Source organism: Mauremys mutica, chromosome 4 (genome assembly GCF_020497125.1).
Source record: "Mauremys mutica isolate MM-2020 ecotype Southern chromosome 4, ASM2049712v1, whole genome shotgun sequence".
Lineage (NCBI taxonomy): Eukaryota > Metazoa > Chordata > Testudines > Geoemydidae > Mauremys > Mauremys mutica.
In genome coordinates this window covers 101,461,726-101,489,399 of record NC_059075.1, presented here as the reverse complement: position 1 = coordinate 101,489,399, position 27,674 = coordinate 101,461,726, and the positions used below count along the sequence as shown (strand labels likewise).

Sequence of the window (27,674 nt, the reverse complement as noted above, 5' to 3'; positions counted from 1 at the left end):
TTCTCGACTGCTCCGATGGCTAGGAGCAAGTGCACCTCCTGTAAGAGGAGTTGCTCGTGAGAGGGGTCCCTGAAGAGGGACCGGGAAGGAGGGTGGGAAGGTGGAGGTGAAACGAATTGGAGTTGGTAACCACGTTCCACCGTGCGCAGGACCCAGGCATCGGTGGTCAGCCGGGCCCACGCCGGGAGGAAATAGGAAAGGCGGTTGGAAAAAAGCAGGGAGGAATTGGGAGGAAGAACTGGTATGTCGTCCCCGGGCGCATCTTCAAAAAGATGGTTTAGGCCCCGGTGGTTTAGAGGGGGCTCGCCCTTGGGACGGTTGGTTGCCAGGTCGTCGCCCCCGGCCGCCACGACCCCGCCGTCGACCAGAGTCTTGCCTGTAGCGAGGCATATAGTAAGGGCGGTTAAATTGAGGACGGAATGGACGCCTCTGGGTAGCAGGGGTATGCATCCCCAAAGTGCGGATAATAACCCTGTTGTCCTTTAGATTTTGAAGCTTGGAGTCCGTCTTTTCTGAAAAGAGCTCCTTCGAATCAAAAGGAAGGTCCTGGATGGTATATTGGACCTCAGGGGGAAGCGTCGAACTCTGAAGCCAAGAGATCCGGCGCATGGTAACGCCTGAGGCTACAGTACGTGCCGCCGAGTCAGCCGCATCTAAGGAGGCCTGTAAGGAGGTGCGTGCTACCTTTTTGCCTTCTTCTACAAAGGCCGCAAACTCCTGTCGGGAATCCTGAGGCAGGAGCTCTTTATATTTTTCGACCTCAGCCCAAGTGTCATGGCCGTAGCGGCTGAGCAAGGCCTGCTGGTTAGCCACACGGATCTGTAGGGCACCGGCAGAGTAGACCTTGCGACCAAGCAAGTCCATGCGCTTGGCCTCCTTCGACTTAGGAGCCGGGCCCTGCTGGCCGTTGCGCTCTTTGTCGTTGACCGACTGCACTACTAAGGACGAGGGGGCAGGGTGCACATACAAATGTTCGTACCCCCTGGAAGGGACCATGTATCTGCGTTCCACCCCTCGGGCTGTGGGCGCAATAGACGACGGAGTCTGCCACAAGGTATCGGCGTTCGCCTGGATAGTCCTTATGAAGGGAAGAGCTATGCGGGTTGGAGCGTCCGCGGACAAGATGGTCACTATTGGATCACTGACTTCCGATACCTCCTCAGCCTGGAGATCCATTTGCAGTGCCACCCTGCGAAGGAGCTCTTGGTGCGCCCTTAAGTCAATTGGCGGGGGACCCGCTGATGACGAGCCTGCCACCGCCTCATCTGGGGGAGAGGAGGAGGAAGAAGTACCGGGCAGAATGGCGTCTTGATCAGCATCCGGGCCCTGTAAAGGTTCCTGCCCCAGAGGTTCCTGGGCAGGCTGAGCCCCTTCGTCCGCACCGGATGGTACCTCAGTGTCAACTGGGGGGCGGCTTACGGTAGCCTCTGGGACGCGTGGCTCATGCGAAACAGTGCGCATAGGAGGCACAGGAGGGCCTTGGCTTTGGTGGTAGGCCCAAGGAGTCCAATAACCCCACTGATTTGGGTCCTGGTCCGCAGGATGGGATTGCCGGAAAACTCCCGATGGGACCTGAGAGTCGTGGTCATCGACATAGTAGCTGTCAGCGTGTGAGGAGGCCGAAGCGTGTCGAGAGGGCCAAGGAGGAGCAGATAAGCCTTGCGCCGAAGTACCCACAGATCTCATTTCCCGCCTTTGTGGTGAATGGTGCCGGGAGGCATCTCGGTACTGAGAGCAGGAGCGAGAATGGGACCTGCGACCGGTGCGGTGCCCGGAGGTCGATCGGGATCTCCACGATCGGTGCCGGGAGCGACTCCGCGAGTAGCGGCGGCCATAGCGGTACCGAGAACTTGATCGGTGCCGGGCGTGACGGGTCGGAGATCGAGAGAACGACCGGTGCCGCGAGTCCGACCAGTGCCGCGTCGTTGAGCGGTGCCGGGACTGCAAGCGGCGGTGTGATCGACGGCCAGATCGGGAGCGGCGCCGAGAGTGGGAGCGGGAGCGGCGTCGAGAACGGGAACGGGTTCAGTGCCGGTCAGAGTCGGTGCCGGCAGGTGGCCTAAACATGGACGGCTTGCCCATGGAGCGGGGCGCCCGCACTGGCGGTGCCGGGGGCGGTGGCACAACCGGTTCTGTCAGTGCAATGAGGTCCCGTGCCGCCTCGAAGGTCTCAGGAGTCGATGGCAGTGGCATCTCAACCGCGGCCGGAGCCGGGGAGGTTACAGGTGCCGGGCTCGACGGCCTCTCAGGGGCCGGAGTCGCCGGTGCCGGCAGAAGCGTCTGCGGCAGAGGAACCGGTGCCGCGGCAGGTTTTGGTGCCGGGCGGTCCGGACAGGGCGCACTCTGTGGCTTCGAAGCCGGCGGTGCCGTGGAGGCAGCAGCCTTTCCTTTCTTCGCCCTAGGCAAGAGAGAGCGTCTTTGGGCCGGCTTCGGTGCCGAAGACGTTTTCGGTGGCACCGCAGAGTGTCCCGGCGCCGTGGCGGTGCTGCGAGAGTCCTTCGGGTCAGCGGGCGGTGCCGCGGCCGGAGGGGTTAAGGCTGCCTCCATTAGGAGCTGTTTCAGCCTAATGTCTCTCTCCCTCTTAGTGCGAGGCTTGAAAGCCTTGCAAATTGGGCACTTAGTAGATAAGTGCGACTCTCCTAAGCACTTTAAGCAGGAGCTATGAGGATCTCCTGTAGGCATAGGCCTGCGGCAGGCCGAGCACGGCTTGAAAGCCGGGGAGCCGGGCATACGCTCCGGTCCCGGGTGCGTGTGGGGCTAACCCCTGAACCCGCTAACTATCTACACTAAACTGATTTTAAACTGTCAAAAATAAGAAAACCTAAGCTAAGATAAGAACTATATACAATTTTTTACAAAGAAAACTATGAGGAAGCTAGGGAAGTGGAGGTCAGACAAGCTGCACTCCGCTGTTCCAACGACCGACACGGGCGGTAAGAAGGAACTGAGGGTCGGGTGGGTCGGCTGAGGTATATATGCGGTGCCGTTATGGCGCCACTCCAGGGGGCGCTCAGCCGACCCACTGGGGTTGCTAGGGTAAAAGTCTTCCGACAAAAGTGCATGAGGCGCGCACACTCCTAACTGGAATGGATATGAGCAATCACTCGAAGAAGAACTTTTAACTTTAAAAAAGGAAACTACATAAAAATGATGACACTTGTCAGATTGGAATTAAAAGTAACTGTCATAAATGCCTGCAGACAGCATGGAGACAATTTAAAACCTCCATAAAATAGTAACTTTAGCTCAGACTAAACATATACCCCAAATCAGAAAAGACTAAAAAGAGGACTAAAAGAATGCCACCATGGCTAATGAGCAGAGTAATGGAGGCTGCTAGAGGCAAAAGGGCATCCTTTAAAATTTGGAAGTCAAATCCTAATGGGGAAAATACAAAGATACACAAACTATGGCAGATTAACTGTAAAAATATAATAAAGCAGGCCAAGAAAGACTGTGAGAAGCAGCTGGCTAATGACTCAAAAACTAACAGTAAGATTTTTTTTTAGTACATAAGAAGCAGGAAGACTGCCAAACAGGCAGTAGGTCCACTAGACAACCAAGGTGTTAAAGGAGCAGTCAAAGAAGACCACGCCATTTCAGAGAGGCTAAACCAGGGGTCAACAACCTATGGCACGCGTGCCAAAGACGGCACTCGAGCCCATTTTTAATGGCACACTGTGGCCTGCCGGGACTCCAGTGTGCCATTAAAAATCCTGCCAGCGCTGTGCACTCCCAGGGGGCAGTGTTTGGCTCCGCGGGGAGGGAAAGACGCTCCCTGCTCATCAGGAGCCCTGCCGCTGCGCGCGCAGCGCTCTGAGGGGCAGGGCTGTGTGTTCCCGTGGGGCAGCGTGTCTGGCTCTGCTTGGAGCCTCATGGTAAGGGGTCCAGGGTCAGGGGGGTTGGATAAGGGGTGGGCAGTCAGGGGACAGGGAGCAGGGTCGTTGGATAGGGGGTGGGATCCCGAGGGGGGGATGGCTAGGGGTGGGGGTCTCTGGAGGAGGCAGTCAGGGAGCAGGGGGGGTAGATGGGGCATGGGAGTCCCGGGGTCTGTTAGGGGGTGGGGGATGGATAGGGGTCAGGGCAGTCAGGGGACAAGGAGAAAGGAGGGTCCTGGGGGGGCAGTTAGGGTGGGGGGGGTCTCTGGAGGCGGTGGTCAGGGGACAAGGAGCTGGGGGGTTGGATGAGTCAGGAGTTCTGGGGAGGCTGTCAGGAGGCAGGGGTGTGGAGAGGGGTTGGGGCAGGCAGGGAGCTGGGGGGGAGGGTTGTATGGGTCCGGAGTTCTGGGGGTCCTGTCAGGGGGCGGGGAGCGGTTGGATAGACATGGGAGTCCGGGGGGTCTGTCTGGGGGTGGGGGTGTGGATAAGGGTCGGGGCAGTCAGGAGACAGGTAGGGGGTAGGGTGCTAGGGGGGCAGTCAGGGGACAAGGAGCAGGGAGGCTTAGATAGGGGATAGGGTCCTGGGGGGCAGTTAGGGGCAGGGGTCCCAGGAGGGGGTAGTCAGGGGACAAGGAGCGGGGGAGATGGTGGTTCTGAGGGGGGCAGTCACCCAGCCATCTGACCTGAGCCCTGACCCCCCACACACACACCCAGCTCTGAGCCCTGCACCCCCACACACCTCCAGACCCCTGCACCTCTCTCATACACACCCAGCCATCTGTTGACTCCTTCACCTCACCCCCCACGACCCCAGCCCTGACTCTGGCATCCCCACACATACCCAGCCCCCTCTGCCCTGATACCTGCACCCCCCTCAAATGCTCGCAGCCCTCCGCCCTGACTCTTGCACCCCCCCACATCCCCAGCCCCCCCACATCCCATGCACCCTGCACATCCCCACCCCCACCCTGAGCACCAAACGGGAGCTCCTGCATGCTCCCCTCACATTCCCACCTGCACCCCTCACACCAAATGGGAGCTACCCAGGTAGAGTGCCCCCACACCCAAACCTCCTGCCCCAACCCTGAGCTCCCTCCCTCATTCTAGCTCCTGGCCAGACCCTTCACCCCCAGCCCTGTGCTCAGTGCACTCCCACCCTCAGCTCAGTGCAGAGAGAGGAAGAGAATGGGCCAGAACCAGGGAGAAGGTAGGTACCCACTATATGTGGGCAAGGCCAGGACCCCAGACCGGCAGCAGGGTGAGCGGGTCCGGCAGCCGGGATCCCGGCTGGCAGGAGCTGGCGGATGGAACCCCTGAGCAGCAGTGGGCTGAGCCGCTCAGCACACTGCCGGTCTGAGGTCTCGGCCACCGGCCCTGCACAGCCTGCTGCCGGTCTGGGGTTCTGGCTGCCAGACTCTTCCCAGCTTGGGTCCCAGCCGCAGGCCCCGCTCAGCCCACTGCCAGCCTAGGTGAACAGAACCCCAGACCAGCAGTGGGCTGAGCGGGCCGGCAGCGTAAGATCAACATTTTAATTTCATTTTAAATGAAGCTTCTTAAACATTTTGAAAACCTTGTTTATTTTACAATACAACACTAGTTTAATTATATAATATATAGACTTGTAGAGAGAGATCTTCTAAAAACATTCAAATGTATTACCGGCATACGAAACCTTAAATTAGAGTGAATAAATGAAGACTCGGCACACCACTTCTGAAAGGTTGCCGACCCCTGGGCTAAACAAACTATTTGCATCAATCTTCACTGCAGAAGATGTGGGGCAGACAGCCACATCAGAACTATCCTTTTTGGGTGACCAATCTGGGTGTACTGTCCCTCACTGATGTGTCAATAGAATTGGATTTAGAACAAATTGATAAACTGAACAATAATCAGTCACCAGAAGCATTCTGAAGGAACCCAAATATGAAATTTCAGAATTAGTGCTGTTGCTGAAACAAGCCTCTCTACCAGATTATTAGAAGGTAGCTAATGTAACACCAATTTTTAAAAAGGGCTCCAAAGACAATCCTAGCAATTAAAGATAGATGAGTCTAACCTTGGAGTCACCATGAACAGTTCTCTGAAAACTTCAGCTCAATGGGCAGCCGTACTCAAACAGACTAACAGCACATTAGGAACTATTAGGAAAGGGATGCAATACAAGATAGGAAAATATCATAATGCCACTATATGAATCCATAGTGTGCCCACACTTTGAATACAATGCTAAATTCTGGTCACCCCATCTCAAAAAGGATAGGTTCAGAGAAAGGCAAAAAAGATGATCAAGTGTATGGAACAGCTTCTATACGAGGACAGACTAAAAAGATCACCCACGAAAGCTTATGCTCGAATAGATATGTTAGTCTATAAGGTGCCACAGGACTCTTTGTTGCTTTTTACAGATCCAGACTAACATGGCTACCCCTCCGATACTTAAAAAGATCAGGGCTCTTTAGCTTAGAAAAGAGACAACTAAGGGGCGACATGCAAGAGGTCTGTAAAATCAAGAATGGTGTGGAAAAAGTAAATAAAGAAGTGGTCTTTATCTTTCCTCACAACACAAAAACCAGGGATCACACAATGAAATTAATAGGAACAAGGTTTAGGACAAAGAAGAGGAAGTACTTTTTCACACAACACAAAATTAACCTATTGAATTCATTGCCACGCAATGTTGGGATGGCCAAAAGTATAACTGGGTTGAAAGTGAAGTAGATAAGTTCATGGAGGATAGGTTTATCAGTAACTAATGGCCAAGGTAATCAGGAACACAACCCCATGCTCAGGATGTCCCTAAACCTCAGATCGCTGATGCTGGGAGGGGAAGGCATGGGTGGATCACTCCAACTATCCCATTTTGTACACTTCCCTGAAACTCTGGTACTGGCCACTCTCGAAGAAAGGATACTGGGCTAGATGGAACATTGGTCTGACCCAGAACGGCAGTTCTTAAGGACATCAGACTTAAAAAAAGCAGATTTTAACAAACTTAGAACTGGTAGGTAAGGTCCCATGAGAAGAAAACCTAAAGGATGGAGAAGTTCAGGAAAGCTGGCATTTTTCAAGAGACAATATTAAAGGCACAACTGCCTACTATTCCAATGGAAAGGAAAGACAAGAAAAATACTAATATGACTTCATCAGGAGCTCTTTGATGACCCAATAACCAAAAAGAAATCCTACAAAATGTGGAAACGTGGACAAATTGCTAAGGAGGAGTGCAAAAAAAAAAAGCACAAGCATGTAGGGACAAGAATGTAGAAAGGCTAAGGCACAAAATGAGTTACATCTAGTTAGATGTACTCAAGTCAGCAGGGCCTGATGAAATTCATTGTAGAGTACTAAAGGAACTAACTGAAGCAATCTTGGAACTGTTCTCAATTACCTTTGAGAACTCATGGAGGACAGATAAGGTCCCAGAGGACTGGAGAATGGCAAATATAATACCTATCTTTAAAAAGGAGAACCAAGAGGACTCAAGGAATTATACACCAGACAGCCTAAGTATGATACCTGGAAACATACTGTAACAAATTTTTAAACAATTAATTTGTAAGCAAGTAGGGGATAATAGGGTTATCAGGAATAGCCAACATGGATTTGTCAAAAAGAAATCATGCCAAACCACCCTAATTTCCCCGTTTTGTTTTGGTTTTTTTGGACAGAGTTAGTGACCTAGCAGATAGGGGGGAAAACATGTTCTATCTTGATTTTAGTGAGGCTTTTGACACAGTCCCACATGACATTCTCATATGAAAACTAGGGAAATATGGTCTAGATGAAATTACTATAAGTTAGGTGTTTAGCTGGTTGAAAGACTACATTCCGAAAGTAGTTATCAACAGTTTGCTGTCAAACTGGGAGGGTGTATCCAGCACAGTTCTGCAGGGGACAGTCCTGGGTCTGCTACTATTCAATATGTTCATTAATGACATGGAATACAGAGTGCAGAGTATGCTTATAATATTTGTGGATGACACCATCTGGGAGGGGTTGCAAGTACTTTGGAGGCTACAATTAGAATTCAGCTGCTTAAACCATGAGGCCATCCTTTCTCTACATGCAATCTACTGCTTCATTCATTCCACACCTTTCAGCGTCTTGAGCAAATGAGACTGAGGTGCAAAAGACAACAGCCTCCTTTACAAGACAACCCTAGTTATCTCCAGCACATGGTCCATCCTGTGCACTGAATAAGACAGAAGTTCTATGGAAAAATAGTATATGATCATGTAACTAAAGACTATTATAATGACTATAGCAAAGGGGAGTGTATTAAGGTTGTACAGGCAACCTTAATTCTAGCATTTCCTAACCTTTGAGTGCTTGACTTTGCAATATGAACAGTCTTTACACTTAATTTGGTTTATATATTTTCCTAGCCCCCTAGCTCTGGGGTGGGGCTGGGGATGAGGGGTTAGGGGTGCAGGAGGGTGCTCCTGGCTGGGAAGTGATATTGACCATCCTATGTCTCATCGGCACTATTGGAACTATAGATATAAAACACATCTCTATCATTTGAGCTAATGGAATAACTGACAGAGAATAATAGCCTATTATTTCTATATGTACCAGTCTCTAAAGGGGGATGAGAAACACAATTTGCAAGTAGGTTTCACAGCTATTTATCAGATAGCAGAGGACAGAAACTCAGGAATCTTGGGTTCCAGTCCAGGTCCTAAAAGGGAGCATGGTCTCTTGGTTACAGATCCTTCTATCCTTGTCCACCATGTCTGTCTCCTCTTCCCTTAGCATGTATCCCCTCAGCCTTTCTCTGCCCCACATCTGACATATATTCTCCATCTGCCCTCCCTGTTCCTATCACCTTCCATAGCTTGTCTTTGCCTCCCTCATTCCTCACTCCTCTGCAGTCCAGTTAGGCTGCTTCCTCCTTTGCCTCCATGCAGCCTGGGCACCAACACAAGCTGCACTGAGCGCACCAGAGAGGCAGTCTCTATGCCCTTAGTTCCTATGCCCAGAGCCACTGAGGCTCGGAGGAACAAATACAGGGAAAATTCTGCTCAGCCCCTGCAGCCGTGGGATGGAGCACTGGTATAGAAAGGAAGTTCAGATAATTTGGCTGCCAAACTCAAGAAGGCCTTTACTGAGCACATGCTAACTATGTTTTTAGAGAGGCTTCTGACTGGCCTAACATTTGGGATGATTTTCATGGGGATGGCAAAAGGCATATCCCTAATACCAGGTCAACTCCCCTGCCAAATTTCAAGTCTCTGCTCCAACACATGGAAGCACTAGAATGTATCAATGAAGTATGTGTGTAAGTAAGTTTTTAACATGGGAAAAACAACATTTTTTCCTAACCTTGTTTTAAGAAATGACTAAACCATTTTAGCTGAAATCTTAAATAAGTACATAAATAAATGGTCCGAGGGAGACACCCAGCATGGAAAATTTCAGTCCAAATGATTAAAGTTTGACAAAGTTATAAGCAACTGAAAACAAGATCTTATAATAGAAAATGCTAGGTAATCTTAACTACATGTATCGCTACCAGCTCTGCATAAAATTATAAGTACACTTTCTTAATTTTATGTATTTTTAAACTATCATCCCAGGGATGTGCCTTATTGGCAAGAATAAGAAATACCAAAATAGAGGTCTCAATAAGCCCAGCAAGTCACCTTGAGTATGAACCAATATCAGGATATTGTCATTGTACTGACTCAGCAATACCTGCACTCACAAACCTGCAACTGGAGTCAAGAATTAGAGAGAATTGAACCTGAAAGTGAGGAGAAGTTGGAAGATGGAGTAATCACTATACTGAAGAAATACTGGCAAGTTAGACAGCTATAAAACTCCAGTGGAAAAATTGAAATCTGCCATTCTAGAGGGAATCCTTTAATCTCAAAGTGCATTTTCATTAGATTAATATTAGCTTTCCCAATGCAGATAAAATAGACTGACCTGATAATGGGGTTTATACCACTGTTTCAAATCCCAGTCCCAAAGAATCATCTGTAAAAGAGATAAAATAAATAGTAATGAGTTATATGCTCATAGTAAAAAAGTGTGTATTAGTAGAATACATCTTGATCAGTTCATGCTATTTACATAATTCCCTCCGAATTTTGGTGGGTGGGAAAGGTTAATTTTCAACTGATCATTTCACTGTCTCAATTGCTAACATTAAAACAAAAGTCATGATAAAATATGAAAACCAAATATAGCAATAACTGTCAGTAAAAGATTTATATTTTAAGAGCAATACAATTTACTTATTGATAAAGTAACTATATGATCTTTTTTTAATCCTACAGGATTGAGACAGTAAAAAAGTCATCCATAAGACAGGTCACAGCAGTGGATGGTGATGCTGCTTTTCTGTTTTTATTTATCTAGTTATAAAGGCAAACAAAATGGCACCTTCGCTAAGCTCTAAGCACTCTTGGAAATAATTTATAAACATAGTTAAACATCAATAAAAACAATGGTCGCTATATACATTTACAGCAAAAGGAAAAATTATGAGAAAAAAGTTTCACTTCCCCCTAAAATAGCTCCCTTAAGCAACAGCCCACTCCCCCAAAATGCTCACAAAAGAAGAGTCTTGCGGTGAACAAATATTGTCTATTTTGGACCCAGGGTGAAGATGGGGGTGGGGGGATTTGAAAGCCATGGAAAACGCCCTATCAGGAACTCCTCTTATATATCCAAGAAGTTCCATCTTCATCTTCTGTAAACCTGAACTGCAGAACTGTAGCATAAGCAGAGAGGAGGACTCTCAAGTAAGCAGATCCAAGGCCATTACAGGGATTTATAGGTAAAAACTAACACCTTTAAATATCCCTGTCAACTAGTGAGATGCACTGGTCTAATGTATTCACCGCAAGACAGTCCACTTCATAGAATCATAAAAATATAGAACCGGAAGGGACCTCAAGTAATTAAGTCCACCCACCTACGCCGATGAAAGTTCAAGTAAACTTAGACCATTCCTGACAGGTGTTTGGCCACATGTTCTTAAAAACCTTATTGGTCAGAATTCCACACCCTCCCTTGGAAGCCTCTTCCAGAGCTTAATTACCTTTATAGTAAGAAAGTTTTTCCTAATATCTAACATAAATCTCCCTTGCTGCAGATTACACCCATTACTTCTTGTCATACCTTCAGTGGACATGAAGAGTAAATGATCAGTCTCTTTAGAACAGCCCTTAACATAGCTGAAGACTGTTATCAGGTTCCCCCTTAATCTTCTCTTCTTAAAACTAAACATGCTCATAAATCAGATTTTCTAAACCTTTTATCATTTTTGTGGCTCTCTTCTGGACTCTCTACAATTTGTCCACACCTTTCCTAAAGTATGGCACCCAGAACTGGATACAGTACTACAGCTTAGGCCTCCACAGTACCAAGTAGAGCAGGACAATTACCTCCCAGGTCTTACATACTACCCTCCTGTTAATGCACCCCAAAATGATATTCGCCTTGTACGCAGCTGCATCATATTGTTGAATCATATTCAATATGGGATCCACTATAAGTAAGGCTACGATTATGTCACAGAAGTCATGGAATCCGTGACTTCCAGCAACCTCCGTGACATTGGAGGCCTCCAAAGCAAACCAGCCATCCTGTAGTGTGAAAAACTGCTATCTGACTGAATGTGCTACTTAGGGTGTACTGAGCATGCTCAGTAACAGCTGCTGAAGCCAGCAGCGAGGGACCCCTGCAACAGCCCAGCCTCCACGGGCGACCCCTGCAACTGACTGGCCACTGGTGCTGGCAGGGACCCCATTGCTCCCCAGCTGCCACCACTGTCAGGGCCCGCCCCGCAGCTGCTAAGCTGCTGCGAGCAGCCCATCCCCATCCTACTCCCACTCCCCGCCACAGGCAAAGGGATCCTGGAGCTGCTCAGCGGCTGGTGGAAGGGGCCCCCCTACAGCTCACCAGCAGCCATCATTGATAGCGGTGGGACTGTTCCTCCCCCCACAGCTGACTGTCCACCAGTGGGGACCCCTGAGCTGCCCAGTTACTGGCGGCAGCAGAGGGACTCCAGAGCTGCTCAGCGGCCACAAGGGACCCCCACATCTCCCCAGACGCCGCTGCGAGCAGCCACCACCCCCATCCCCTGCAGCTCACAGCTGCCTCCGGCCATGGCAGAGGGACCTCAGAGCTGCTCAGCAGCTACTGAAAGGGGCCCCCCACAGCTCCCCAACTGGCTCTGCAGGGCAATAGGGACCTTGTAGCTCCCAGATGCTGCAGAGGGGTTGAGCAGTGTGCTGGACCCTCCTCCCTCTCCATTTTGTCAGGAATGTTTTTAATAAAAGTCAGGGACATATCATGGCTTCTGTGATTTTTTGTTTCATGGCCGTGATCTGTCCACGACTTTTACTAAAAATAGCCATGACAAAATCGTAGGCTTAACTATAACCCCCAGATCCTTTTCATCAGTACTACCACCTCACCAGTTAATCCCTGTTTTGTAGTTGTGCATTTGATTTTTCCTTCTCAAGTGAAATACTTTGGCCTTGACTTTATCGAACCTCATTTTGTTGATTTCAGACCAATTCTCTAATTATCGAAGTCTCTTTGAACTCTAATCCTGTCCTCCAAAGTACCTGCAACCCCTTCCAGCCTGGAGTCATCCACAAATTTTATAAGCATACTCCACACTCCATAATCCAAGTCATTAATGAACAGACTGAATAGCACCAGACCCCAGGACTGGCCCTTTCAGAACCCCACTAGATAGGCCCTCAAACTAATCTCTGCATGTTTTTTTTATCCAATTAAGCATGCACCTTACAGTATTTTCATCTAGACCACATTTCCCTAGTTTTCTTATGAGAATGTCATATGTGACTGTGTTAAAAGCCTTACTAAAAATCAAGATATATCATATCTACTACTTTCTCCTTATCCACGAGGTCAGTAACCGTCAAAAAAGGAAACTAGGTTTGTTTGGCATGATTTATTTTTGACAAATCCATGCTGTCTATTCTTTATAACCCTATTATCCTCTAGGTATTAAACAATTAATTTGTAAACAATTTGTTACAGTATGTTTCCAGGTATCATATTTAGGCTGACTGGTATATAACTCCCAGTTCCTCTTTGCTCTCCTTCTAAAGATAGACAATATATTTGACCTTCGTCAGTCCTCTAGGACTTCACCTGTCCTCCATGAGTTCTCAAAGATAATTGCTAACAGTTCTGATATTGCTTCAGTTAGTTCCTTAAGTACCCTAAGATGAATTTAATCAGGCCCTGCCAACTTGAATACACCTCTACCCCTATATAATACTATCCTTGGGAGCCAAAAAATCTTACCGAGTTATAGGTGAAACCGTGTTATATTGAACTTGCTTTGATCTGCCGGAGTGCACAGCCCCTCCCCCCCAGAGCACTGCTTTACCGCGTTATAGCCGAATTCATGTTATATCGGGTCGCATTATATCGGGGTAGAGGTGTACCTCTAACTTATCCAAATATTCTTTAATCTAATCTTTCCCTATTTTGGCTTGTGCTCAGTCCCCCTTGTTAATATGAATTGTGTTGAGTATTTGGTCTCTAGCAACCATTTTAGCAAAGACTGAAGCAAAATAGACATTAAATACCTCAGCTTTCTTAATGCCATCAGTGATTAGCTCTTCTTCCCTGGTAAATATGAGACCTACTCTATGCTTCATCTTTCATTTAACAAGTGGTAGGCCACATTCTATACCAGTTCATTTTCAAGTGGATTTAAGATATAGCTTCAAGTGGAGTATATTCCTGTACAGTAATAGAGTCACAAATTGATAAAAGTATGAATTACAATGAGGTCCTTTTTGGTAAGAAAAGATCAGAACCTCCTAACCAGATGCAAACATAAAAAAATTGATTTGCAATTCAACAGTAATTGCAAATCTAACCAGACTCATAAATTGTAACAAGTGGAAGACATGCACTTTCAGTCAGGATGTGGAGCAGATACAATCTGTATCATATTGTCCAATTGCTCTCCTCAACTCACCAACATCACTCCTGTTTTGTCTGGACTGAATCTCAGCAATTTGCTCTCATTCATACCCTTTGCCTTTTCCCAAATACTACTAAAGATGTTAAATTGGGGTTGAAAAATATATATATTTCCACTGATATTTCAGTAGTAAACACTATACTTGGTAGCATCTCTATAGGTTAGTTTCCTTATGATAAAAACTCAGATAGCAGTGGTATCCACTTCTTACACATGTGTATATCTTGATAAAAGCTCAGTGATAAATGACAGGTTTTTTAGAAATTCTAACAAGTTAGCATTCCACATGACAATGTCCTTATCCAACTGATTTGAATTCATATCTAGTATGATTTTGTGAGACACAGTTGCCAATACTTTAATAAAATTCTACTGTGTTGCATCTACTCTTTCCCTTCATTCAGAAATTTTACAATTCTACCAAAAAAAACCTATTCTATATAATTAGCTACTCAAAATTACAACAGCTAAAGAGTTATCTATGTTTAAGCACAAAACAGATGGCTTTATATCTTACTTCCTTCTCCCTGCCCCCATAACCTAGTGGAATATGACATCTATACTTCCAACTCGTTAAAATGAGAAAGAAGTAAATGGTCCATTTTTTTTTAAATAGGAAGTCTGAAAATAAATAAGAAGATGGGCCACGGGGCAAATCCCCAGCTGGTGTAAACTATCATAGCTACATTGATTTAAATGCAGCTGTGGCACTTTACACCAGCTGAAGATCTGCCCCTATATGTTTTAGATATTCCGTATTCAAAAGAACATGCCTCCACTGTACTAGGGCTCCAAGTATTAACAAAATATTATGACACTCTTTGACATATTAAATCATATAGTCCATAAAATGCTTCTGAAAAATTACGACAGATTATTTGTAAATCACTGTAAAATGCTTGGGTCTTTTATTTTCCAATTTGTGCTATTCTCTCACAGTAAAAGAATATTAATATTCCCTGCACTTTAAAATATGATACATCTCATTAATATGATTTTTTCTGCCCAGAAGTAGTCTAATTCTGTTCCCAAACCAACCAACAACATTTTTTTCTGTAAATATTTTATAGTAAGGATTTAGATTAAGAGCACTAACTCAAGAAGCCAAAATAAATGCTAAAGTGAAAAAATAAAATCTGCTAAAATGTCTGTGGAAAACATTTTCTTCTTCAAAAGTTTTGTTAGAAGTTGCTCTGTGAATATGATTGCAAGCCTACATGTCACGAACAGCTTTATAAAACCACCAAAACCACACTGATACGTCAGCAATGCAATCGGAAGATGCTATCAGGCAAAAATACGTCAATTCATTGTTCTTTCTGCAGACCAAAAATAAAAACTACATACGGAAAATAAAATTTAGAGAATCACTGTTACATTTTAGTGATGTTCAAACCTTACAAACCCAGTAATATCACTGTAACTGGGAAGTTATGGTTATATTTCTAATTGTGCTTTTTTCCCTGATAAATGTAGGTTATGCAAATAAATTTATCTACAAATTACAGAAAAGAATAATCCACTGCCCTTTTTTCTTCTTCTCTATTTTCAGTCCAAAAATAAGACATTGATACTGCCATGATTGTTCAGACATCTGCAATTCTAGAATTACTCTACTCCTTTCTGTCCATGAAAGAGCTGAGTTATTTTTTGTGGCTGCTCCTGTACCTTGAGGGCTCTCTCTTGAAGAGTGCACAGGGTTCAAACCTGGCTTCCCCTTCTGTTCAGCATGTATTGGAGACTGCAAGAAAGGGCAATAAAAGGACACAGGCTGATGTGTCTTCAGTATGCTAACGATGCCCAGGTCTGTCTCCCTGACATCTGACCCAATCAATGCAGTGAAACAGATGATTCAGTGCCTATGTGAAATAAGGTTGGATTGAGGGTTGACTAGGGGAAGGAAGTCTAAGAAATAGAGAGGATTAGATCAGCCATTGAGCAGCAGCCTGCAATTTAACAATGACTGTCCAATCAATGTGCTCCCCCAACATGCCACACAATAAAAAATACTATCTAATGATCAAATGTAATGCTCATGTTTAACAACAAAAGAAGGATGAGATCAATAACCACATAAATATTTTATTTGGATTTTGTAACCTTATAAACTAGATCCACTGTGTGGAGGGAAACAAACTATTCTGGGCCTGACACACAGAACATTTAAATTAAAAAGAAAGAGCACGGAAGGAGGAACTATCCTACATGGATGTGTCATACTAAGAAACACTAATAAAATAACATTATACTTTTAGATGTACCAATACAGAGTTATGGGTCAGAGTCAGCAATTAATTAATGAAGAAAATAGGAGGTGTTGCATGGAAATCACTACATTGTTCACTCTGCTTCCAAAGGATACATCCATAATCAATTTTTAAATAACTGGTGAAATAGCATGATGACAATTAGCCTTCCATCTTGCAATTTTCCCAACACGACCTTTCCCATCTGCCCAAGAACAAAATCATAGTTCTTGTAAAATTCACTGTATTTTTCAGTAGAAAAGAGTCCGCCCCACTCTGTAGCCTTTAAAAAAATATGCAGCTCTAAACATCCCAGGCAAAGATAGCATTTGAATTGCTAGTTGGGACATCAATCAACCAACCAGGGACTCTCCATATCATACAAACTATTCATGTTCTGTTTGTTTCCCTCCTGAGACATCCACATAGGCCCCAGTCCAGGAAAACATAAAGCATATGCTTAACTTCAACGTTAACTTCTAATTCTAATCTAACTGGACTTCAGTGGACTTACTTGTTTTCTTAAAGTTAAGCACATATTTACGTGATTTGCTTAACTGGAGCCCATAATATTTAAGGCAATGGACCTAATGTTCAAGTTTTACGCAAAGATGTTTCTTGATCATTTAGCTATATTCTCCTCAAAGATTACGTTGCTACAGAGTTGACCTATAACAGATTAAAAGTATGGAATGAAGGCTGGCATGCCATTGGTAGTCATTACCTCAGCTATGTGGTCTAAAGATTGTGGTATAGAATGTTTTCAATCTTCTGTCATGGCTATTGTAAAAGTGAAGGTTTTCTTCTCCACAATAGTCACCATATAAGCAGTCCTGCTGAACTGTTCTGAGTTGTGGACAGCTTGGTGAATCTAGGCTTCAGTTTTTAGCGAGTAACAAGTTTCTCCCTCTGACTGTGAGAAGTCTTTTTGGGTGGGAGGTGGGGATGAGGGGGAGGGATGGAGGGCAAAAACCAGATTTACACTGATTTGCTGCAATCACAGGTTTCTTCTCCTCCCTTCCAGAACATGGATAGTTAGCATGATATGGAGACTCCCTTGGTTTGTTTGGCTGATTGATGACCCAACTAGCAATTTAAAAAGATCAAATGTCTATATTTAGTTAGATAAATCAGTGATCATTGATACTGCTGGCCATAAGGTTTTGTTGACTTGCCTGCAAATACTCCAAGGGGTGGAAAGGATTGTACTTCAATACCTTTTCTTTTTAAGCTATGTTTGGTATGGCAAATGAAATGGTCTCTCTCTGGAAAGCACCTTGGGGGATATCCATGCCTTTGTAACTTCCAGGGCATATGATCATAATACCTCCAGTTGAGACTTCCCCTCATCATCAGTCAGAAATTACAATTAGTCGATTTTTGCCATAGGAAGTGTATTGTACCAGTGCTCTTTGCTTCCAGATATAATTCAAGTTGTTGATCTATGAAGCCAATATGGTTTGGTCCTAGGTACTTGAGTCAGTGCCTCTTTTCTTGTGCACTGATGTAGCAGGAGAGGTACAATTGTGCACTCCTCCAACTGCAGGAGAGGCATTTTGAATGGAAAGGCCTTAGGGCTAAACATTTCCTATGTTGATCTGATAAAGACAAAGTAAGTTGACCTCCAGACCACAATATGAAATCCATTTGTTGACTTAGATATTTGTAAGGTGGCAGTGTACATTTTCATTTATAGTATTATTATTTGAATGAACTAATTATTTCAGTAAACATTCCACAGCCCAGGACCCATAAAAGAAAACATTTAACCCGTTGGATATAAACTTAAGCTCCTCAGCTGATTTCAACTGCCACGGTAACAAAACTAAAAGACAACGACTTTCTAAACTGACCAGGACCTCAAAACCGTATGGGCTCCATAAGGTCAAAAACCAACAACTCAAATCATACATTAAAAATTAACTAAAAAGTGCTGATTAGAGGAACACATGCAACATTTTCCCAGGAGAAGTAAAATGAACGTGTAGGTTGCCACAATCTACAGTAGCTGAATAATCTTCAGGGCTAACTCCATGTAGCACACATTGCAATAATCAAAGTGAGGTAACAAAGGCATGAAATGCTATGGTGAGATCATGTGAAAGGGAAAGTTACAATCTTCTTGCCAGCCAGCAATGAAAAATATAGGTCACCACATACTACATATCTTTCTGTGTTTGTCCTACTTCTATTTAAGTCAATTCTATGAAAAATATGACTATTATATAAATCTCTTCTCAATCAGGCCCTTACTTGATGATTTTTCAACATGAGAGGTGTGGGGGGGTATTTCATTTTCTCCAATGCTTCTAACAGTCCACAAGGTGGCACTTAAATCTAGAACTGCAAAAAAACAATTGTTTGCTTGTTCTAGTATCTTGCACTTGCCTTTTTGAGAGAAAAAGCAGAATACCACAGAATATACCCTTTACATAGAAATATTAAGATACAGCTGCAATAACTCCATGGCAGGACCTATCTGGGGACAAAAGTGGATCGCTGGTTTTAAATATGATTGACAAGATTTGCTCATTGGAGCATCTGCTCAGTTTACGACCCATTTTAGCCCTTAAGGTGGTTCTTCTTGGACAAGAGGCTGTAAAGAAGGCATCTTGGGGGCCTGTATTTTGTTTCTCAATAACTCCCAATCCAGGCCAAATCTACTTAGTTTAAGTGCAAACCATACAATCTCAACCTGAAAGATGAAAGCCAAATGTTCCTTCTGGTTCCTCCATCATCAATAAGGATTCTGCAATCAGAGCTTAGTTAACAATTCTGTTGAAGATGGTCATAGTAAAATCCAGTGCACTCTCCGAGAGTTGCACTGACTTTGTAGCACTAACAGGAGCAAAACTTCAGTCTGCTAAGTTAGCAAATAGGTCTCAAAATGGATTTGTAGCCATGAAATTTGCTGCAAAAACCATCCTTTATAGTATTACTGTACTCCAGAATCCAAGCCATCACTTCTTTGAAAAATTCTGTTTCAAACTGTTACAACAAAGGAAAAACTTAAAAATGTGAACCACACATAGATTAGTACATTTTTGTCTATATGGTCTGCAGACAGCATGAGGTCTTGTCTACCTGAGATAGTTGCATCAGTTTAACCTAAGGAGTCAATTTAAACCAAATATAGTTAAAACAGTGCAAACCACTATGTGATCACACTTAGTTCGGTATAAGAGTGGCTTTTTTGATTTAGCTTAAGTAAAGCCACTTAAATACAAATAACAGTATCTACATGCATTTGTCTCAGTTTAACAAAGATGGTTTAAAAAACAATTTAATTTAAACCACTGAAACTTTCCCCATGGACATAAAACCTGAAATAATAGCTCTGAGGAATGGCTTAATAGAGTGTTAAGTGTGAAGCCTACCTAAAGATGACAATTTAAATATCCAAACGGGCTGTCACCGCTGTTCATTTTAACAGAAACATACACCTAATGTGCATATCCCACAATGCCAAATTGCTGCCCTGAGTGCTAAAAGCCCAAAACTACCCCTATATTCAACTGCTAAAATCTCCAGTTTTGCCCTCAAAGACTTCTAAGATGTAATTATGCATTGTAATACAAAAAAAAATTGACACTTTAAAAACTGAAAATGTAAAGAGAATATAAAACAATTTAATTTCAACATAAACAACTTAGGGACTATTATATTTATTGTATTACTCAATTTCACATTTAATGAATAAAAGCATTAAATTTAGGTGAAGCTACTGCAGAATTTATATTCACTGGCATCAGAGCGTAACACAGGGCCATGTTGTAATGAAGATGTCATTTTTAAATAGCTTCTTTTCAGAATGGAATCATAGTTTAATGCTTTTAATACATTTAAAAGTTTCCAAAAAATGTTTTAGACTTTTAAAATGTTTCAGAAACTTTCTGATTCAGGTACAGGCTGATTTAAAAAAACAAACAAACAAACAAAAACTCTATGGGCAAGTTATGGGAAATGAGAAAAAGAACAGGTTTCCAGTAGGTTCTATTCTTTCCTTCATTCCCTCTCCCCATGATTCTCATTTTCTCCATCCTGTCCTTTTTTTTTTTTCCTTGTCATTCGCCATTTCTCATCCATTTTATTCTTTCTTTGGGGATGTATATTACGCATTTTTGCCAATCTTTGTTTTCTTGTGACATACTTTTTTAAACTGTATTTCAAATTCATACATTGCTGATTATGTATTTTTTACAGTTTGTGTACTGTAATTCTGTTTGTTTTATTAAGACTTTGGAAAAGAAAAAGAAGCTCTTTAGACCTACACTATAGAATCAATTTTAAAGTCAACTCATCAGCTGTTTAAAACTGTTTCATTCCTTTAAATTGCAGAAAGGAGGCATGGCTTTGAGGGTCAGCGTGTGAAGAGCGCCAGTACTTTTCATCTTGGTAAACAAGCTTAGACACTGAGATAAAAGAGGTGTCAGGCAGGATTTTTTAAGACTGATTTAGGAATTTTTCAAATAATGAGGAAAATTTTCAAAGATTTCAATGCTCTCTAGTGTAACATGTGTGCAGTTTGAACATAGGAACTTAGGAACCAACATATTAGATCAGGCCTGTAGTCCATATGGTCCTGTCTCTGCGAGCACCAGATCTTCAGAGGAATGTCCAAAAAATCCCAAAGTAGGCAGAAGCAGGATAATCTGCACCCCTTGAAGGTCTCATCCCAATCCATACTAGTTAATAAAGATTCTTTTGAACCCTGACGCATAAGGTTTTGTATCTCTTGCAATACTCTACCATCCATTATTTTATATACTTTTATGTCACCTCTTAGGCCTTGTTTATACTACTAAGTTGTTTTGGTGAAAGGCAACTTTAGTAGATGAAACAGTGGAGGTGCAATGCCATTTTCGGAGACAAAACTCCTCAGTTTCACGGACAAAATAAAACCACCTCGATGAGAGACACACGGCTTTTTATGTAAAAGTTTTGTTTGTAAACACCACATTTCAATTTAGCGCTTTAATTGCCCCCCGAAAGCATCCCACAATGCCCATCTTGACCGCTCTGATCAGCAGTTCCAAATCCATTGCCCTGCAGCCAGGTAAGCAACCATCTGCCCCTCCCCCTTTAAAGCCCCAGAAACTTGTGAATTCCACTTCCTGTTTATTCGGCATGAAGAGCTCACGTCTCATCTTCCCAGGTGATCATGGTGGCTCAACGCAGCAAACGCTCTTCCACTTGGACCAATGCAGAGCTGCTGGGAGAGGAGGCTGTGAAGACCTAGCTGCGCTCCAGCCATAGGAATTTCAACACCTACCAGCAGATTTATTGTGGCTTGTGTAAAAAGGGCTATGATCAGGACACACTCCAGTGCAGAGTAAAGATCAAAGTCCTGAGGCATGCATACCAGAAGGTAAGGGAGGCAAACCATCACTCTGGTGCTGTGACCCAGACCTGCCATTTTTATAAGGATTTGGATGCGGCGACCCCACCTCCAGAGCCCAGAGTCCCATGGATATTTCAGTGGGTCTGGAGCAGTAGGTGGACCTAACCATGATGACAAAGTCATCAACGAAGATGTGGAGGCAGAGGACGATGTAGAGCCCACAGCGGAGTCAACCGGTGGTGCGTCCTGTCAGGAGCTGTTCTCCAGTCTGGAGGTGTCTAGCCAGTCTCGGCAATCGCAATCTGGCAATCCAGAAGCAGGACAGGGGACCCCGGTAAGTGGTTTATCTTTGTGAAGTGAGGAGGTGGGTCGAGGACATTGAAATGTACAAGGCTGGCTGTGTTTCTCTGTGCTGGACATTCCCCTGCACAGCTAGGCAGTATGGCAGAACAAGGTGTCTATGCACACCAAGATTTCATGGGAATCCTCCAAAGAGATCTCTAGGAAACTTTCCGGGAGGTACTCAGCAATCCTCTGCTGAAGATTACTTGGCAGAGCTGCTCTGGTTCCTTCCCCACTGAAGGAAACTTTCACGTGCCATTCTGCAATCACTCGCACAGGGAACAAATCAGCACAAAGGCGAGCAGCATAAGGGTCAGGGTAGAAGCCGCAAGCGCATAGTAGATGCTGCATTTCTTCCCTGCTTACCCTCAGGAGAGAAATATCTGGCACAATGAATGCCGCCTGTTGAGAAGGGGGAAAATTTAGAATATTGTCCATAGACCACTTCACCACGACCCTTTCATATTGATTTTCTGTCCATGTACAATGCCTCCGATCATGGGGAAAACTCACCACGCCTGGGCTTGTAAGGTTCAGTGTGAAAGTGATTGGTATGTTAGTAGAGGTATATTTTACTGTCCTGTTTCAATGCTGTGTGTGTACTTAATCATGCCTCTGTGCATTGTTCTTTGTGCTTCTGCAGATGTGGCCTTGACAGGCACCCCCTACACACTGGCAGAGCACCTCCACTGGCTAAGAAAGTGCCCCAGACGGATCAAGGAAAACATATTCCTGGCAGTGATGCAATGCTCAGATGCTGAAAACAGGGAACGCAGGCAGTGGAGGGAAAGAGAGAGTCGGGCAAGAACACAATGAGGCCTACTCTATGGCTTCAGCAGAAAAGATTATTAAAGTGATGGAAAAGCAAATAGACATGCTACAGGCCCTTGTAACGCTACAGACTGAGCAGATGTATGCCTGCCCTCCTCTTTAGTACATTCAAAACCTCTTCCATGCCCTCTGCAACTCCATCTGCGAATTCCTTTCCACTGTCTGGCATTTCTCACTATTCCACTCACTCCACACCCACGGAAACCTTTGTAAATGAGAGCTAGATTTATGCACAGCTGTGAAAGTTGGCCCTCCCCTGGTACCTCCTCTCCCCACAAGCATTTGTGTGTGTGGTGTGAAGTGAAGTATTTTTTGTGCAATAAACAATTTTTTTAATAAGAACTCTATTTTTTTCCAGCAAATTATGATCGCAGATGCCAGCAACAAAAAAACAAGCAGTGAAATCATTTGCTTACATTGAATCCTAGGCCACAAAAATCACACGTGCTGCCTTGAAAACATCAATTTCAGACCATAGCATAGCAACATTCATTATAGGTTCACATCTTCAAAGTATTGCCTCAAAGCATCCCTGATTCAAATAGCCCCTTGTTGTGCTCCTCTAATAGCCCTGCTATCTGGCTGCTCAAAAGCAGCTGCCATGGGTTCTGCCTCAGCAGTCCACCTCGACCAAACTTTTCACCCTTGCCTTCACAAATATTGTACAACATGTAACATACATCTATGATCATGGGAATATTATTCTCATATAGGTCTAATCTGCCATAAAGGCATCGCCAGCGTGCCTTTAATCTGCCAAATGCACATTCCTCGGTCATCCTGCACGTACTCAGCCTATTGTTGAACTGCTCCTTATTGCTATCTAGGTTTCCCGTGTTAAGCTTCATCAGCCATGGCATTAAGGGGTTCACCAGGTCTCCCATGATCACTATGGGCATTTCAACATCCCCTAATGTAATCTTCTGGTCTGGAAAGAAAGTCCCCGCTTACATGTTTCTGTACAGGCCGATGTTCCTGAAGATACGAGCACCTTTCCTGACCACCCTGTGCTGATGTCAGTGAAACGCCCATGGTGATCCACAAGCACCTGCAACAACATGGAGAAGTGTTCCTTCCTATTAATGTACTCTGTCGCAAGGTGGTTGGGTGCCAAAATTGGTATATGCATGCCACCAATCACCCTTCCACAGTTAGGGAAACCGATTACTGCAAAGCCATCCACTATTTCATGCACATTGCCAAGACCCATGGTCCTTTGCAGCAGGATGCGATTAATGGCCCTGCACACTTGTGTTAATGCAGCCCCAACAGTTGACTTCCTGACTCCAAACTGATTTGCAACTGAGCAGCTGCTGTCTGGAGTTGCCAGCTTCCACACTGTGATCACCACACACTTCTCCACCGAAGGCAGCTCTCATTTGGGTGTCCCTGCGCTGCAGGGCTGGGGCAAGCTCAGCACACAGTTCCAGGAAAGTGGCTTTCCTCATCCAAAAGTTCTGCAGCCACTGCTTGTCATCCCAGACTGGCATTACAATTTGATCCCACTACTCAGTGCTTGTGTCATGAGCCCAAAAGCAACAGTCCACCATGTGCAGCTGTTCCATGAATGCCAAAAGCAATCTAATGTTGATCCTATTGCTGTCGGACAGCACATCAGGCAACTGTGATTCCCGTTGACTTCCAAACTTCAAGATTAACTGCACTGCCATTTGCAACATGCTAGCAGAGCATGGGACAGCAGCGCAAGATCCACGGTGGAGTGAGCAGAAAACAAGGGACACTGAAAAATGCTGAGAACCGAAGACAGAAGCACATAGAATGCTGGGACAGAAAACAATGCATCATGGGACACTGAGCCCAAACCCATGATGTGCTGCAATCCACTCTGCCTTCCCACAAGACCTAGTGGCAGAAGGCGGAGAGCTGAACTGTGGGATAGCTCTCACTGGCGATGCTACTGACCCACAGTGTGGATGCATTATTACGACAGGGAAAGACAGTGTGAACATGTGACAACGATTTTCTTTTAGCACTTTTGGATCATCATAAAACTTTTGGCAAAAAAACTGACAGTGTAGACATACCCTTTATTCTTCTCCTTTCTATTCTCAAACTCTCTTCATATGAGAGCTTTCTCATGCTCCTAAATCATTTCTCATAACTCTTCTCTGAACCACCTTTTAATCTGCAATTTGAATTCTCTGTTCTATCACAGGAAAATGCTAAAAACTCTCTCTACATCACCCTATCATTAATTTAGAATGGAAGCTCCTCATCTCAGGGCAGGATGCTCTGTTTATAAAGCATGCACAGCTACAGCAGCATACAAATATGAATAATTTTAAGTGTCTAGCATGGGCAACATTTCCCTTGCTTTTAAATGAAAAAAGAGGTAATGAGGTGGTTCTAACATTATTAGAACAGTTTGAGAATTATTGTATTTTAACAAGGCACCCTAAGATAGCATGTGTTAAAAACTCCAAACCCACCTCTTTACCAAACTGAAACTGTGGTGTCGTAACATAGGCCACAATCCTGCAAGAGTTTATAACCTCAACCATGTTATTATTCACACTAGAGAAACAAGAAGAAAGGCCTTTCCCTGAGAAATTTGAAGTCTGCACAGACAATATACAGATGAAAGGTGGGGAAAGATATGCAACAAAAGACAGAATGGGTAAGTTGCAGAGCTTAGCATGTGTCTTGTCAGTTTCACTAGCCTTTTTAGATTTTTTAGGATTTTGTAACAAATTTTGCTAGAATTTTTATTAAGATAGAGCTAGAGGGGTTGCAGGTCTTTGGGAAGAAATGTATTTATAAAGGAGATGCTTGACAAGGGATAAGATGGAGAAGTTTTGAACCATGTCAGACAGGGTGTTACTCCACTTGGCTGATCAGGTGTGAAAATGTTTACAATTACTGCTAGAAGTATTTGCAGTATGCTAGTAGTATGGGTCACTACAAAAAGTAATTTTCCCTCTGCTGATACCCACACCTTCTTGTCAACTGTTGGGAATGGGCGACGTCCACGTTAATTGAATTGGCCTCGTTAGCACTGACCCTCCCCCCCCCCACACACACACACTCAGTAAGGCAACTCCCATCTTTTCATATACTGTAAAAATATATATATACTGCTTACTGTATTTTTCACTCCATGCATCTGATGAAATGGGTTTTAGCCCACGAAAGTTTATGCCCAAATAAATTTGTTAGTCTCTAAGGTGCCAGAAGGACTCCTCATTGTTACTGCTGGAAGTGTTAGCATGTACAAAGCCTAAACATATTTTTTCTCCAGTATAGCACTGGGATAGTACAAAAGGGATGTTAACATTTCTAAAATCCACTCATTTTCTGAGAAGACTTTTTTCAGCCACAATCAAGCTAAATGTGGGTGTAATATTTGTTTAATATTTTCCAAATGACAAAAAAATTCAGACAAAAACTAAATATCTTCAGTACTTAAGAATTAGTCATTTTTGTTCATTTCAGAGCCTTAAAGTCTCTGAAATTATGCAAATAAAAAAGCAGATTGGCTGTAGCCAGGTATTTCAAAATATTTAATTTCAAAAATGTATTTTAAGGGTATATGTATTTGGGGTACATAATATTACATAGCAGTATTACTTTGATACTAATTTAAAATTGAACAGGTGTGGAGTAAAGAGATTCAACAGCCCTATTTTAAAGTAAATGTATAATCCCCATGCAGTAAAACACACACACACACACAAAATTAAAAGATAGGTAAATAATGAGGATGTGAATTTCAAAAATGATGGTTTTTTTCAGACAGAGCTAAGAAATACACCTGTAATCAAAAAACTTGACTCATAACACTATTCAGGAGTCCCAGCATGATTTGTTTTTATTTTGATTCTTTAAGGAAAGGAAACCTATAGAAAATTCTAAGATAGACATCATCCAATATAATTACATGATCCAAAAAAGTTTGCCTATTCAATATCACTTTTTATTTTAAAATTAGTCTTTACTTCAGTTGGAGTCTTTTATTGAACAAATGAAAATGATTCCTAGTTGCTAGCAGCATCTGTTTGACATTGTTAGGCATTAACTCAGTAAATAAGCATTCCCATAGCAACCCAGCATAGAATTAACTAAACAATGATACTAACACCATAGCAACTTCATTCCGAAATCAACTCTGCAGAAATCCTCTTGTTCAAAAGAAAAATTCTGTAACCAGATGAAAGATAATTTAATATTCTAAATTTCTTCTGAAATCATAAAAATCCTGCTTTACATGTGCATTGCTCTTAATAATTGCAAGAATACTTTTCACTAAGATTGATGTTAAATTTCATTTATTGCTTTTATTTTTACACAAGATTTATTCTATTGTTATGATTGTCAATCTCCTCTAGACTTTTCACCCTCTATAGTTGAACGATACAAGGACAAATAACTTCAAGAACGCTCTTCCAGATTTTTTTTTAATTGCTTGCTATGTATCTAAAGGAAGTGTTATTTTGTCTTTTTAGAACATACAGATTTTGAACAGACAGAATGTAGTACTGATGAATTATTAAAAGTTATATTTAGTTTGAGGTTAAAGGATATATCTTGACAAAGAATCCTTTGTCAAAGTGGAAGGCACGGATTTTGATTCTATGGACAATGCCTCCAGTTCCAAAATCCTGTGGACCAGGGTAACATGCCAGTAAGTATGCTATCTTAATAGAAAGGAAATACAAGGATTCGAAAGAAGTGGTTCAACAAGCGATATTGGGTTAAGGCATTTGGAACCAAGATCTTCAATGGTGCCACTCTGTGCATCTCCTCCGGTTTAATTGGAGCTCTATGAAAGCAATGAAAGCAGCATTTTACATGAGAATGTGAAATGATCATTCTTGTTTTATTCTCCAGTGTGATATAGAAGATAGCATAATAATGCTTACTTTCAATTCCCGTAAAAAAATCCAGAATTTGTTGAACTGTAGTAATTTTGGCCTTGATGTATTTGGTAGTTCAAAGTGAGAAATTATGCTAAATACTGGGGTAGCCTGAATTCACGGACCCATTCCAGAAGGAAGAAAATTACTTACCGGTACTGTTCTTCGAGA

General features: G+C 43.5%; 1 protein-coding gene across 1 annotated transcript in view; it reads right to left on the bottom strand.

Moving 5' to 3' along the window:
* Positions 1-27,674, bottom strand: part of PDE3B (phosphodiesterase 3B) — a 255,046-nt gene that overhangs the window by 110,038 nt on the left and 117,334 nt on the right. The window contains exon 2 of the mRNA XM_045014892.1: positions 9,813-9,863. Coding sequence (XP_044870827.1) covers positions 9,813-9,863 — 51 coding nt within the window. The remainder of the gene's footprint in view (positions 1-9,812; positions 9,864-27,674) is intronic.